This window comes from Rhincodon typus, chromosome 29 (assembly GCF_021869965.1).
Source record: "Rhincodon typus isolate 14 chromosome 29, sRhiTyp1.1, whole genome shotgun sequence".
NCBI lineage: Eukaryota > Metazoa > Chordata > Chondrichthyes > Orectolobiformes > Rhincodontidae > Rhincodon > Rhincodon typus.
This window is the reverse complement of record NC_063360.1, coordinates 36,527,577-36,542,898: the sequence shown is the minus strand read 5'-3', so window position 1 is coordinate 36,542,898 and position 15,322 is coordinate 36,527,577. Positions and strand designations below refer to the sequence as shown.

At 41.4% G+C, this 15,322-nt stretch overlaps 1 protein-coding gene across 2 annotated transcripts in view; it reads left to right on the top strand.

Moving 5' to 3' along the window:
* Nucleotides 1-15,020, top strand: part of pgpep1 (pyroglutamyl-peptidase I) — a 58,063-nt gene extending 43,043 nt beyond the window's left edge. The window contains exon 5 of one of the 2 annotated variants that reach the window (XM_048614117.1): nt 14,125-15,020. In XM_048614117.1, coding sequence (XP_048470074.1) covers nt 14,125-14,206 — 82 coding nt within the window. In that variant the 3' untranslated portion in view covers nt 14,207-15,020. Of the gene's footprint in view, nt 1-4,761; nt 4,893-14,124 lie in introns of those variants that run through there. The other variant, XM_048614116.1, reaches the window with a different exon arrangement.
* Nucleotides 15,021-15,322: the final 302 nt, after the last annotated feature.

Sequence of the window (15,322 nt, the reverse complement as noted above, 5' to 3'; positions counted from 1 at the left end):
AGACCCTTCATCAGAAGGGTCTAGGCCCGAAACGTCAGCCTTTCTGCTCCTATGATGCTGCTTGGCCTGCTGAGTTTATCCAGCTCTGCACCTTGTTGTCTCAGATTCTCCAGCATCTGCAGTTCCTACTATCTCAGCTAACTTTCTGTATTTACTTTGACTCAGTTGAGAGAGCTATTAGTACAAAATCGCGGCAGTGTTGGTGCTGAAGAAGTGCTGTGTTGTCAGCTTTGTCCTTCGGAAGAGATTTTGATCCAATTACTTGGCTGCTATCTCGGATGTAAAAGGTCCCATTGTACCCCACCTACAGATTTGTACATGAACTGGCCACTTACGGCAACATTGTGTACAAGAATAGACCATTCAGCAAGGTAGTGTCTGATCTGTGGCCTAACTCCACAGTGGCTCAGTGGTTAGCACTCTTACCTCACAGTGCCAGGGACCAGGGTTCAATTCCAACCTCCAGCGACTGTCTGTGTGGAATTTGCACATTTCTCTGTGTTTGTGTGGGTTTCCTCCCACAGTCCAAAGATGTGCAGGGATTGGCCATGCTAAATTGCCCATAGTGACCAGGGATGTGCCGGTTAGGTGAATTAGCCACAGGAAATACAGGGTTACAGGGATAGCAGAGGGGGTGGAATCTGGGTGGGACGCTGTTCAGAGTGTTGATGTGGACTTGTTGGGCCGAATGGTCTGTTTCCACACTCGAGGGATTCTGATTCCACCTGCCTTTGACTCATATTGCCTTAATAGCTTTGATCAACAAAAAAATTATCAATTTCAGATTTTAAAATTAACAATTGATCTATCATTCTCTGCCTTTGGAAGACAGTTCCAAACCTCTACCACTCTGTGTAGAAGTGCTTCCTAACATCTCTCCTCTCCTGAACAGACTGGCCCTAATTCTCAGACTATGCCCCTTAGTTCTAGAGTCCCCAACCAGCGGAAATTGTTTATCTACCCTGTAGATTTTATCTTCTGTCTTTTCTTGTTAATATCTTGAAAGCTTTGATCAGATTACCCCCTAACCTTCTAAATTTTGGAGAAAACAAGCCTCGTAACTTAAACCCTGAGGTTCAGCTATCATTCTCATAAACCTGTGTTCTACTCCCTCCAAAGGCAATATATCCTTCCTAAGGTGTGGTGCGCAGATCTGCTGACAGTGCTCCAAGTGGGGTCTAACTAGAATTTTGTATAACTGCAGCACAATTTCTGCATCCTTATGCTCCAGTCCTCTAGATATAAAGACCAGTATTCCAGTTGCTTGCTTGATTATTTTCTGCATCTGTTCACGACGTTTTAAAGATCTATGCACCTGAACTCCCCAAGTCTCTTTGGACACCCTCTGTACTGAATTTCGTACCATCTGCAAAGTACCTGATCTGTCTTTTTTTTTGGTCCAAAATAGATAACTTCACACTTGCTGACACTGACCTCTGTCTGCCACAGGTTTGCTTATTTTCTAAGCATAAAATTGCTAAGGGTTGTTGATAGTCTATAACCTACACTGTCTACAATGCTGCCTAACTTTGTGTCATCGGCACATTTGGATACATGACTTTCTATGCTGTTATCCAAGTCATTAACAAATAATGTGAATAATTGAGGCACTAACACAGATCCTTGTCAGATACCACTGGTCAACATTAGAGTGCGTACCCTTATTCCTATTTTCTGTTGCATGCTATTCAACCAATTTCCCAGCCATGTCAGTAATTTGCCCTCAATTCCATGGGCTTCTACCTAGTTAACAGTCTCTTATGTGGGACTTTATCAAACATTCTCTGGAAGCCCATACAAACAACATCCATAAACATTCCCCTATCGACTACCTTAGTCTCCTCTTCAAAAAATTCAATGAGATTTTTCAGACATGACCTACCTGTCATGAGGCCATGCAGTCTCTCCTTGATTAACTGAAAATTTCAAGGTGTTCAGTTACACCATCCTTGATTATAGACTCCAACAATTTCCCCACCATAGATATTAGGCTAACTGACCTGTAATTCCCTCGTTTTCCTCTTTCACTCTTAAAATGTGGAGTGATGTGCAATTTTCCACTACAGAGGATGACTCCTGTATCTAGCAAACTGAATGATTATATTTAGGGTGTTTACAATGTGCTCCCCTACTTCCTTTAACCGCCTTGGATAGAAACCTTCAGGTCTCATTCTTTTAACTTCCTCATTACTGATGGTTTACTTAAGTCAATTTTATTCAGTCCCTATTTTCTGATCCACTATTAATTTCCTCAGGACCTCTGGCAGGCTAACTGCCTTGCTATTTACAGTAGAGAAGTAATTATTTAACATGTCTTCCATTTCCCCATAGTCATTGATAATATCCTCACTTTAGTGGGCCAACATTGCTCCTGACTACCTGCTTTCCCTTTATATATAACTATAAAATCTTCTCTTGATGTCCCTGGCAAGTTTCCTTACATTTTCTGTTTTAATAACTGTTATAAGCTGCTTTATGGCCCTTTACTGGTCTTTATTATTTTCCCATGCAGCAGAATATCCTTTTTTGTAAACCCATTCTTTTAGTTTGACATTGTCCCTTGTACAAGGGACAATCTATAAAATGCACTGCAGTAACTCAGACTGTCTCATCAGGATCTTCCGAGCAACCAGCCTTCATGGTGGTAGAGGTTAGATTTTGAAAGATGTCGGTGAGTTGCTGCAGTACCATCTTGTAGATGGTACACACTGCGGTCAATGGAGAATATGTTGCACTAATTTTGAAGAGATCTAATGCAGTGGTGCCGGGGTGGCACGAAGCTGTTCAGCAGCCAGGCACTAGGTGGTGCTAGGAATCTTCTTGACCAGAAGGATTGACTCTAGGCATTCTGGAATGTCTGGCATTTTATTTCTGATATTCAGCACATCCACATTGGGCCAGGAATAGACCATTCAGCCCTTTGAGTCTAGCACAGTTAGATCATGCCTGATTATCCACTCTAACCCCACTTTTCCTTTGTTATTGGTCAACAAAAATCTATTTGTCTTGAGCAAGTTTGATCATTGAGCTTCCATAGCTCCTGTGGTAGAGAATTCCAAAGTTTCATCACCCTCTGAAGAAATTTGAACAGTCTGCCTTTGTTCCGAGGCAGCTGGCCTTGGTTCTAGGAGACCACCGAGTTGTTGTCAAAGAGAGAGAGACAGACAGACGACTGTTGGTGGTTGAACCTAAGCGTTACCACACCTCAGGCAAGGGGAGATGTTGAGAAGGAGAGTCCTTCCGGGTAACCTGGTGCAGGAATTGAACTGATGCTGTTGGCATCGTTGCATCACAAACCAGCCATTTAGCTAACTGAACATCCTAACTCATCCATAATGTCAGAATTTTGTACGCCCCAATGAGATCGTCCCTCATTCTTAATTTCAAAAAATATACGAATAGTCTCTAGGATTGATCTCTCATCCTGCGATCAGGTGATCTTATTACAGAAGCGATATTGTCAATCAACGAATTGGAAATATTTTTCCATTTTAAAAAAAAATGTGCTTCATAGTAACAAAACATTTTACACCAAATCACTGAAGGGAAGGTTAGGACAGGTGCCTGAAAGCTTGGACAAAGAGGTACATTTGAGTGCCTTAAATATTGCTGAAAAGGATACATCTTGTTGAAGCTTTTTTGTCTCACTACCCATGTAAGATGAAACCAACATTTAAAGCCGTACAAGAACAGAACGCTGATTGGTTAACAAGTAAAAGTAAAGTTATCACAATCTCGGAGGACAACAGTCCTGCTCATTCATGGAAGAGAGATGACTGGTGCTGACTTTAACGTGAGGGCCACCATGTCTTAGGTGAGGGGAGAGGCCTTGAAGATAACTTCAGAATTTAACCCGTGCTGTCGGTGTCACTCTGCATTGCAACCCAGCTAACTGACCTCTGAGGAAAAGGAGTCTCTGGTGAAAGTGTTGCCATGGAGAATTCAGCAGTTAATGATGATTGATAGTTATCTCTCTGGCTAAGTTTCAATGTCAACCAGCCTTCTTTGAAAATGATTGGTAAAAGCATTTTCCTGAGAAATAGACCTGTGCATGACTCATAGCTATTTTGTTGATTTGGAACATCTGCAGTGTGTATATATGATCTTTGCCAAGAAAGGAGCCCTGTGTATTGGTAGATACAAGTTCTAGTGGACCTGTGTGAGCCATTAATCAGGATTCACTTCCCAATCAATCCATGCTAACTTCTCTCACAATATCAATGCTGCTTTTCCCACATTTTTGCTGCTTTTGTGAATTGATGAGTGCAAGATGAAAAGCTCTAACAAAATGTTTTCTCTCTTCTGCAATTTCTGTTTCACCAAATAACTTTTGAGTGACAGGAAGGATGAGAGACAGAGGGATGAGGTTAAGAACAAATAGATGAAGATGTGTTTGCAAATAGTGGGAAAATGGAAAGTGGGAGTGTGTCCATGGCTTGAACGGAGATCTCAGCATCATGAGGGTGGCAGAGTTTAGAGAGAGGGAGGAGAAGCCATGGACCGATTTGAAAACAAAGATGGATGTTTTTAAAGCGAAGCTGTTGGGAAAACAGGAACCGATGTACAAATGACAATCGTGGTGGGTAAAGGGAACCTATGGATGTGGTGTACTTGGATTCCTAAAATGTATTCGATAGAATATCACATCAAAGTTTAATACTCCAAATAAGAGCTCACGGTCTAGGGTGTAACGCATTGGACATTGGAAAAGGATTGATCATTAATAGGAAGCCATGTATTGATTAAATAGTTGGTTTTCAGGTGTGCAAGCTGTGACCAGCAGAGTGCCATCATGACCAATGCTGTCTCCAAAGTATTTACAATCTGTATCAATGACTTGGCTGAGAGGACCAAATATCTGGATGCATAATTTGCTGATGACACCAAAAAAGGTAAGAAAGTACATTGTCTAGAGGAGCAGAAGAATCTAGGGGGCTACAGATAGGTTGTGAGTGGGCAAAAAAAATGGTACATGGGGTATAATGTGGGAAAATGTACATTTGTCCAGTTTGGTAAATAGAAAATCATTATTGAAATAGTGAGTGAAGCAGAACACCAAGGTCCTGGTACATAAATAATACAAAGTTAGTTTTGCAAGTTCAGCAAGTGATTTTGGAAGGCACGTGTAATATTGGTGCTTATTGCAAGGGGAATGGAATATAAAAGTAGGGAGTTTTTAGACAGCTGTACAGGATGTTGGTGAGATCACATGGTGAACTGTGTGCAATTTATTTAACAAAGGATATAATCATTAAAGATAGTTTAAAGAAGATTCTCTAACTTCTGGGATGAAGGACTTACTTTACAAATATTGACCAGGTTGGACTTTTACACATCAGAAGTTAGAAGAATGAGAGGTGATCTTGCTGAAATGTGTACTATCATGAGGGGTCAGAACAGGGTCAGCCAAGTGAGGGTGTTTCCACTCTGAGAGAGGTCGGATCTCAGCAATGTCCCCTTTGAGATGGAGATGAAAGGAAAGGTTTCTCTTGGAAGGTTGGTTGTGCAATTCCCTTCGCTGGAAAGAAATGGAAGCTTGGTTATTAAATTGGTTCAAGGCATTGTTAGATTTTTGATAGACAAGAGTGTCTAGGGCTATAGGACACAGATTGGAAAGTGGAATTGAGAAAATAACCAGATCAGAAATAATTTTATTGCATAGCCAATGCTACTGCTATGTCCGACATTCCAATGTAGATCAGAAAACACAAGTGATAGGTAAATAATTATCCAGCATGAGAGAACACACTAGTGATCCTGACAGCAAGTCACTCAAATTGCTTTTAATGTAAATTAAGTCCATGTAACTAGATTGACCTTTTTACTATTGTACATTGTAGCAAATGGAACAGGGCAGGAGTCCAGGCTGAAAACAGGAAAAAACATTAGGTTTGAAAGGAGCAAAGAGCTGCCAGTCAGATATTCCACTTAAATAAAGCAATGAACGTGACCCATGATCTGATAGTACTGTAACACTGGGCAGAGGGGTTGCAGCTGCTTTTCGTGTTCGTCATGTTGTTTGAACATTATGAATTTTAGGGGAGGTGGAAAAACTACAGGCCTTGCTTTTTTAAAAAAGATATCTTTAGAACTTGCTTTCAGCAAAAAATGGGAAAGTAGTCCCTGGCATTTGCCAAGTTCTGAGATCCCCACAATCATCAATGCAGCTGTCTGACTGTGTCTTGTTAATGAGAATGAACTAATAATCAATTGTTCATCAGGAATTTATTAACTTGGTGTATTAGTTTATTTAAAGCATTACAAGTGTGTCAGCAGACATTACAATAAACCAGCTGACTTTTGTGTGTTGCTTGCAAACCCACTACAGACCACCAGGAAGAGTCACAATGTTGTATACAACAAGAACATGAAGTTCTTAAGAGAGTTCACCTTTAAAAACAAGGTGCACATACCAAATTCTGGATAAACTATACACCAATGGTTGCAAGTCCTGCCAACTTCTCATTCTTGGTAAATAGGCTGCCAACTCTGGATAGATTCTGGAGGTTTCAGCATTTGACTTTGCCCCCTTTCAAGATCACTTGATATGTTCATTCCAGCACTGCCTCACCCCTGCTGTTGTGGCAGATCTCCTAACATGTCCATCTTCCGACGTTAAACAGAAGAAAATGTTTCTCTGATTTCAAATGTTTTAATTCTCATGTGCAACAAGGGTGTCATTGGTGGAGCCAACATTTTTGTCTATCTCTATTTGCCCTTGAGAAGGTGGTGGTAAGCTGCCTTCTTGAACCGCTGCAATCCACAATGCCCTTAGGGAGCGAATTCCAGCAGTTTGACCCAGCGCCAGTTAAGGAACAGCAATATATTTCCAAGTTTGGATAGTGAATGGCTTGGAAGGGAGCTTGTAGGTGGTGGTATTCCCCCGTATCTTCTGCCCTTGTCCTTCTAGATGGAATTGGTCATGGGTTGGAAGGCGCTGTCTAGGAATCTTTGGTGAATTTCTGCAGTGCATCTTGTAGATAGTACACACTGGTGTTACTGAGCGTCTGTGGTGGAGGGAGTGGATGGCACCACATTAAAACCAATCAGTTGAGTGATTTGTGACTGTCAATCAAATGTAACCCCCTATATCACATTTTTATAACTAATCTCCGAGGTGGAGTAAAATGTAACTCTGTCTCTCTAGAGTCTGATTTTTGGAGCAAGTTTTAGAGATTCCAGGGCAATCTGGACTGTTGGCAAACCCAGTAATTAATGAGCATTTCTTTCAGCACTGCTAGTTGCTGACTGAGCTCAGCTACAGCACTACTGTCAAGCCAGTAGTTTCCTGTATGACAACAGTGACTACACAGCAAAAATGCTTCGTTAGCTCAAATGTTTTTTTCAAATATCCTGCGCAGCTGATAGTCATACAGCACAGAAACCGATCTTTCGGTCCAACCAGTCTACGCTGACCATAATCCCAAACTAAACTAATGCCACCGGCCTTCACTTGGAAATATCCCTCCAAACCTTTACTTATACTTATCCCAATGTCTTTTAAACGTTGTAAGTATGCTCATATCAACCACTGGGTAAAAAATTTGCCTGTTGTGTATTTTTTTTTAAATCTCCTCTCTCATTAAAAATACGCCCCCCCCCCAAGTCCTAGAGTCATAAAGTCATATAGCACAGAAACAGACCCTCTGGTCCAACTGGTCCACTCCAAACATATACCCAAACCAAACTCGTCCCACCTGCCTGCTCCTGGCCCATATCTGCCCAAACCTTTCCTATTCATGTATCTATCCAAATGTCTTTTAAACATTGTAATTGTACCCACATCCACCACTTCCTCAGGAACTTCATTTCACGCACAAACCACCCTCTGTATAAAAAAATCTTGCCACTCATCTTTCTTAAATCTCTCTCCTCTCACCTTAAAAATGTGCCCCCTAGTCTTAAAATCCCCCATCGGAGGGAAAAGACAACTACCATTAACTCTATACCTGTCATTATTTTATTAACTTCTATCAGGTTGCTTCTCAACATCCTACGCTCCTGTGAAAAAAGTCTCTGCCTATCCAGCCTTTGTTTATAACTAAAACTTTCTATACCAAGCAACATCCTGATAGATCTCTTTTGAACCCTCTCCAGCTTGATAATATTGTTCCTATGACTGGGTAACCGGAACTGGACATAGTACTCCAGAAGAGGCCTCACCAATGTCCTGTACAACCACACCATAATATCACAATTCTTATTCTCAAAGGACTGAGCAATGAAGACATCTCTGGTTAGGCCAGCATTTATTGCCCATCCCTAATTTCTCAAGTGGCAGTTAAGAATCAACCACGTTGCTGTGGGTCTGCAGTCACATGTAGGCTAGGTAAGGATGACAGATTTCCTTCCTTAAAGGACATTAGTGAACCAGATGGGTTTTTCCAACAATCAACAGTGGATTCATGGTCACCATTAGACTCTTAATTCTGGATTCTTCTTTGAATTCAAATTCCATCATTTGCCACAGTAGGATTTGAACCCAGGTTCCCAGGACATTAGCTGAGTTTCTGGATTAACAGTCCAGCAATAATATCACTAGGCCATTGCCTCCCTCCAAAAGATGATATTAGCTATGTTTTTTTAACCAGCCTGCCTATATGTGATGCAAACTTCAATGAATTATGTACCTGAACCCCTACCTAGGTCTACAACACTACCAAAGGCCCCACCATTAATTGTATAAGTCCTACTCCTGTTTGTTTTACCAAAATGCAATACTTTGTATTTATCGAAATTGAACTCCAACTGCCATTCCTTAGCCCATTGACACATTTGATCAAGATCCCTTTGTAATCTTGGATAACCTTCTCCACCAACACTCTGTCTCTTGCCATTAAGTATCCAATTGGCAAGATCACCCTGAATCCCATGTGACATAACTTTACTAATTAGACTACCATGTGGAACATTGTCAAAGGCTTTACTAAGATTGAGATAAACAATGCCTACTGCCCTGTCATCATCAATCTTTATAGTAACTTCCTCAAAAAACTCAATCAACTTTGTGAGACATGATTTTCCTCACACAAAACCATGCTGCCTATCCCTAATCAACATTTACCTCTCTAAGGGTCCATAAATCTTATTTTTTAGAATCACCTCCAACAACAGTATCCACGACTGAAGTCAGACTCGCTGGTCTTCCATATATAAATGCAAGTTTTGTTCCTTAACTACCACACTGTGTTCGCTGTGGGTTTGGTCAGAACCACATGGCTCCAGATTTCATCACAAACAGTGAAGTCACTGCACTCCCTCAGCACTGACCCTCCGACAGTGCGGCGCTCCCTCAGCGCTGACCCTCCGACAGTGCGGCGCTCCCTCAGCGCTGACCCCTCCGACAGTGCGGCGCTCCCTAAAGGTGGCATAGTGAGTCTCAGTTTGGGTTATGTGATCAAGAGTCTGGAAAAGGGTCTGAATTTGTAAGCATCCCATTCCGAAGCTGTCCTGCGTCCAGAGAATGAACAGGTCCAAGACAAAGTCCCCTCGTCAATGTTAGATGACAGTAATGTGAGGAAAATACAGGGCAGCAAGAGCCGGAAAGTTGTTTTATTGCAAGATATAAAACATACAAATTATTTCTTTACATTTTCTAACTTATTCTGATTACATGATTCTAGTTTTCCCTTAATAATAAGGGTCACAAGCAATTCATTTTCTTTTCATAGCGAAATCTCCGATGACAGAAGTGCTGAACTCATTTTTCCACACGCCAGTGCTAGATTCCTGTGGAGTTCAGGCTTCAGTTGGATGCTTTCAACCATACGTTGACTTTGTGACCTTCAAGTGATAAAGCAGTTGATTTTTTTTTAAAAAAAACATCATTTCTCTTTACTTTATAACTAACAAACTAGAAGCTGAAGAAAAATAAAAGCACACTTTTTTTTTAATGCTGTATGATTTGTTTTCGTGTTTAACCTGCTGTACTGTCCCCAAGATTAATCTCATTCCTGGAGATTCCAGAGCATTCTTGGTGATCCAGCAATGGGTAGCCAGTTTCCGAGACCTGCCAGGTCCTGACCTGTTGCAATCTGTCCCACCTCACAACCAGCCTTCAATTCGAAATTCCGTGTGATTGGAAAGGGTTGGGATTGGAGGTGGGAGGGGATTAGCCTGTGCAAGTTTGACTTCCTGCATTGTTAAAGTGAAAACAGGTTGGCACAAATGGAACATGTGCCAGGAAACTAGTCCCAGGAGCCAGAAACAGGGATTAAAGCACAAAAATTCAAAGCCGGTGTTTTAACATCACCGGAATGGGACAGGCTAAATTCACCCTTTCAATGACCGTTGGTAATAGCGCTTTGCGTAATCGATTTTAACTTAAAGTTCGTCCTTGTACACTGTCACTGGGAATGTTAAAGAAACAGAACTTTGATGAAGAGTTGTTAAGTTAGTAAGGGGGAAAAGGGAGATGACAAGCTTCGGGGAGGATGTTTTGTAAAAATGTGCTTTCCTGGCTGGGGAGGAGGGGTGCAGTGCCTTGGTGAATTGAGTTAGAATGGAGGAATTGGCTGAGAAATGTCAGTCTCCAAAAGAATGGGCAGTTAGTTGAGGATAGTGTTTCTGTGACCTGCTGCAGGCACTGGGATGTGAGAGACTGCCTGAGAAACACCAGATTTGTCTCTTTCTCCAGGAGATTTGCCTTGGCATCATTCATGCTCGGTGGGGGAGACTAGTGTGATCACAAGCAAATTTCACGTTTCTTTTGAATCACAGCATTGTCACCCACAGTATCACCTCTGGGCTTCCTGGGTCCATCAATTGGAATTTGGTGGTCAGTTCCTGCAGAATCACCTGTGTAAGATTGTTAAACTAATTAATCTCTGCAAATTAATTCCTCGACCAGCTACCTCTCCTTTATGATAAGGTCGGCTCTAGCAACATGTGAGACACTGTGTTTGGAGTGAGATACTGGGTGTGGCATAAGACATTTGTTTTTAGAGACACACTGGGTCACTAGCTCATATGTCTTTTAAGATGAAGGTATCAATGATACATGTTCTGAAATTTGCTTGACCTCATGTTAGACTGATATTGACCTCGGGAAGGACAGTGTAAAGAAAACATAATTTTTTTTTTCTTTTTTTTCTTGTAGAAAAGGCGAATCCCATCCATTTACAGATCCTAAAAAAAAGAGCTTTTAAATCATAGAATCTTATTGAAGGAGGCCAATCAGCCCATCATATCTGTGTCTATTATATCAATTAGTGTCTTTGAAATAGCCAATTAGCTCTACTGTCTCCAGCTCAAGGCCTATAGTATATACTGAATATCTATTAAGGATTAAGAGAGCTATCAGAATAATTGCAACAAATCGCAATGCCATTCAGAGTCTATTTGAAGTAAATCATCAGTTCATTCAGAGTCTAATTGCTCAAATCTTGAGGTCAGTCAGTTTAATTGCTGCACAGTAAGGGAAGTTTGGAGATTAGCAGGAGCTTCAAAATTTCAGGTTCCCAGAGTCAGAGAAAAGGGACTGTCTTTCTTACAGCGTGATCCCTAACATCTCAAGTGAAGTCTGATGGGCATTCAAAATTTTCACAGTTAATTCTCTGAACAAGCAACTGATGGGAGCACTCACCTCAGTACAGTAATTTGAGAAACATGATAGAGAGAGCAATCAATCCAGTGTGGATTCTGTGCACTGTGTTTGCTTGGCCATGCAAGTTTCGGCATGCATTTCTGTAAGAGGGATAATATTTTAGAAAGGTTTAGCACTCTATAAACAGAAGTCATTGTCAGGCGAAGACAGAGTGCATAATAAAAAGAATCTTGAATACGTTTGGGGAAAACTATTTCCCTTTAGTGCAATTGTCACCAGAAGAGGCTGGGATTGTGTAATTAACTCAACGAAAGGAACATGATTGACAGGAATTGGCTAGTGATATCCAGTAAAGAACAGGGTTATATAAATGAGGGCATATTCCTCCCTAATTAGTGTCTACGATTAAATTTTACAGCACAGAAAGAGGCTTTTTTAAATTCATTCACATGATGAGGGTGTCACTGGCTAGACGAGCATTTATTGCCCATCCCCAATTACCCAGAGGGCAGTTAAGAGACAGCCATATTGCTATAGGTATGGAGTCACATTTAGGCCAGACCAGGTAAGGATGGCAGATTTCCTTCCCTAAAGGACATTAGTGAACCAGATGGGTTTTTCCCAACAATCAGCAATGGATTCGTGGTCATCATGAGACTTCTTTTTTCCTTTATTGAATTCAAATCCCACCATCTTTGAATGGATTTGAACCAGGGACCCAGAACATTATTCAGGTCTTTCATTAACAGTCCAGTGATAATACCACCAGGGCAACACCTCCTCAATCACCTCCCTATTCAACGCATTGTGTCTGTACTGGCTCTTTGGCAGGGCTCTCCAATTAATCCCATTTTCATATTTCGTTTTGTGTTTAGTTTTGCAAATTGTTTCACTTCAAATATTTCTCCACTTCCCATTTGAAAGTTCACACAGAATCCACTGACCCTCTGACGGTGCGGCACTCCCTCAGCACTGACCCTCCAATGACCTTTCAGGAAATGTGTTTCCACTTTATCTTTCTCTCAAACTTGCCATTATATTCAGATCCAACTATCTTCTGACTGGTAAATGGAAACAAAGAACTGCAGATGCTGGAAATCTGAAACAAAAATGTAGAATTGGCCGGAGAAACTCAGCAGGTTTAGCAGCATCAGTGGGGAGAGAAACAATGTTTCGAGTCCAGTGACTGGACTCCTGAAGAAGGGCCATTGGACTAAAAATGTTAATGCTATTTCTCTCTCCACAGATGCCGCCAGACCTGCTGAGTTTCTCCAGCCAGTTCTATCTTCTGGGTGGTCCATTCTACACTCTCATAACTCACTCTGTAAGGGAGTTAGATCAAAATGACCTTTTTCATAGCATCCCTACAGTGCAGATAGAAACCATTTGTCCCATCAAATCTGCACCAACACCCTGAAGACCATCCCACCCTATTCCATACTTTCCATACTTAATCCACCCAACCTGTGCATCCCTGAACACTAGAAGATAATTTAGCATGGCCAATGCACCTAATCTGGACATCTTTGAGCTGTGGGAGGAAACCAGAGTACCCAGAGGAAACGCGCACAGACACAGGAAGAACATGCAAACTCCACACAGACAGTCGCCTGAGGTTGCATTTGAGCCCAGGTCCCTGGCTCCGTGAGGCAGCAGTGTTTCCCTCTTTTTGATAAAGGCTTGGATCATTCACCTCTTCCAGTGTCTTGCTGGCCAACCATTCACTTCCCATCCACATTCAACATGCTGATGTCTGAATTCTGACTCACTTGAGTCTAGTTCACCTAGTGCCCCCTCTGCTCACTGACCTATCTTGGCTCCTGCACTGTTTTGTTTTTGTAATGCTTATTCGAGTTTTCAAATACTTCCCTCATGACTCTGTAATCTGCAGTTACCCTCCAGCCCCAGCGATTTCTGCATCATTCAGTCCTGTAGCACTAAGTCTCCTCGGACTGTCCAGGCTGCATTATCGGTATCTTAGTTGGCAGCTGCCAGGGTTTTGTTGGGGTTTGTTTCGGTGATTAGGATAATTGCTTAACTAGGAAATGATTCTTTTAGAGAATTGATACAACACAATCGCAAGAATATCTAAACACCTGCGTGTGTGTTGTTTTCCTGAAAATGACTGAGATTTCAATGCTGTTCAGAAAGGAGGTGGATGAGAAAAGAAATCCTAAAAAGAGAGACTCTGACTAATACTACTAATTTAATACAAATTAAACCGATTGAAAAGAACAGTACAGCAAGTTGAGGTGGCTTTGTTTCCATGAGAATGAGGAAGTTTAATTGGAATGTGATAAAGAATAAGGAAGCACTGATGTCCTTGTTTCTGGCAGGATAAATGAGAGCCACTAACAATCATGAACACCGCATGTGTGCAGTGTAGAAATATTCCTTTGTACTCCCACAGCTGCACAGATAACAACTTCAGGAAAGCAACTGATGCTGAGGCTCATTAAACCGAAATCTAAACACAGCGAGGCTTTTTTTGGAGATAGATTGTGCTGGAATTGTAAAATTAGGCGATAATTGCACATTCATCACCGGTCAAGTGAAATGTATTTTTATCGGGTTTTCAGAAACATTTGTAATAAAGACGGTGCAAACTGTCATCCGAGGCGGAAAGCTTTGAGATACTCCGAGACGGAGCAAGGAGATTAGGGTGGAGGGTCTGCCTTTACTTAAGGCATAAATGGGGTAAGTAACTCGCACCGAAATCTTGTGAGTGCCTCAGATACTAACGATATTAAGATGTTAGAAATCGGCCCCTCACCGCCTCTCCCATTCAACAAGTTCAGGGTGATGTGCCCCAGGCTGCAACTCCTCTTTTTATACCAACTCCTCATAATCCACAGCTCCCTGATATTCCCAAAGTCTACCTCCTCCAAAATACTTTCAGTGATCTAACCCCCACAACTCTCTGGAATTTAGAATTCCAGATATTCAACTCCCTCTCGGAGAAATTATTTTGTAATTCATCACCTCACTTTGTGCTGAATAAAAGTCTATCTCTAACTTATAAATGGTAGCATAAATTCCTAAACTTTCTTTTGCTAAACCTTAATAACCAAACAGTCCAAAGCTCTAGCATTGCCTGTCTAACTCTCTTCATCTGTCTAACTTTCTTCATCTCTCTAACCCCCTTCACCTCTCTAAACTCTGTCACCTCTCTACCTTCCAGTCTTCAGTACCTTAAAACTAAGCTTTTGTCATCATATCTCTTTATAAGCTCAGAATCAAAATGTTATTAAATAATGTTCCTGTGATGCCCATTGATTTACTACAATGAAAGGCACTATATGAATGCAAGTTGCTGTTGTTCTCACTCACCTGTCCAGCTGACATTGTCGTAATTCTTTTCTTGTCATGTTTAGTTTGTTATTGATTAAATCCTCTTCCCTGTGACATTGGTTGGATCGTTCTTGGCATTTCTGGATTTCATCTAATCAACAAAACCATACCAGATATGAGAAGAAAGAGGACAATTCTTTATAACATCTAATGTCTTTCACCCCTAGAGCAGGGGATCAGATATACAACAGAAAACAAGTCGAATCTAAACGTGCAACACAAAATGGGATTTTGTCATTGCTGCCTTTGGTATTTTGGCCGTATAACACACAATATGTTATAAACAGATCCACTCCCATGGTGAGCTCATCAGGATAGTTACCTTACTCCTGTGTCTAACCCTGTGCTGCCCATGTCCTCGGAGTGTTTGATGGGGGTTAGTGTAGAGGAGGCTTTACTCTGTGCCTATCTCTGTGCTTTCCCCGT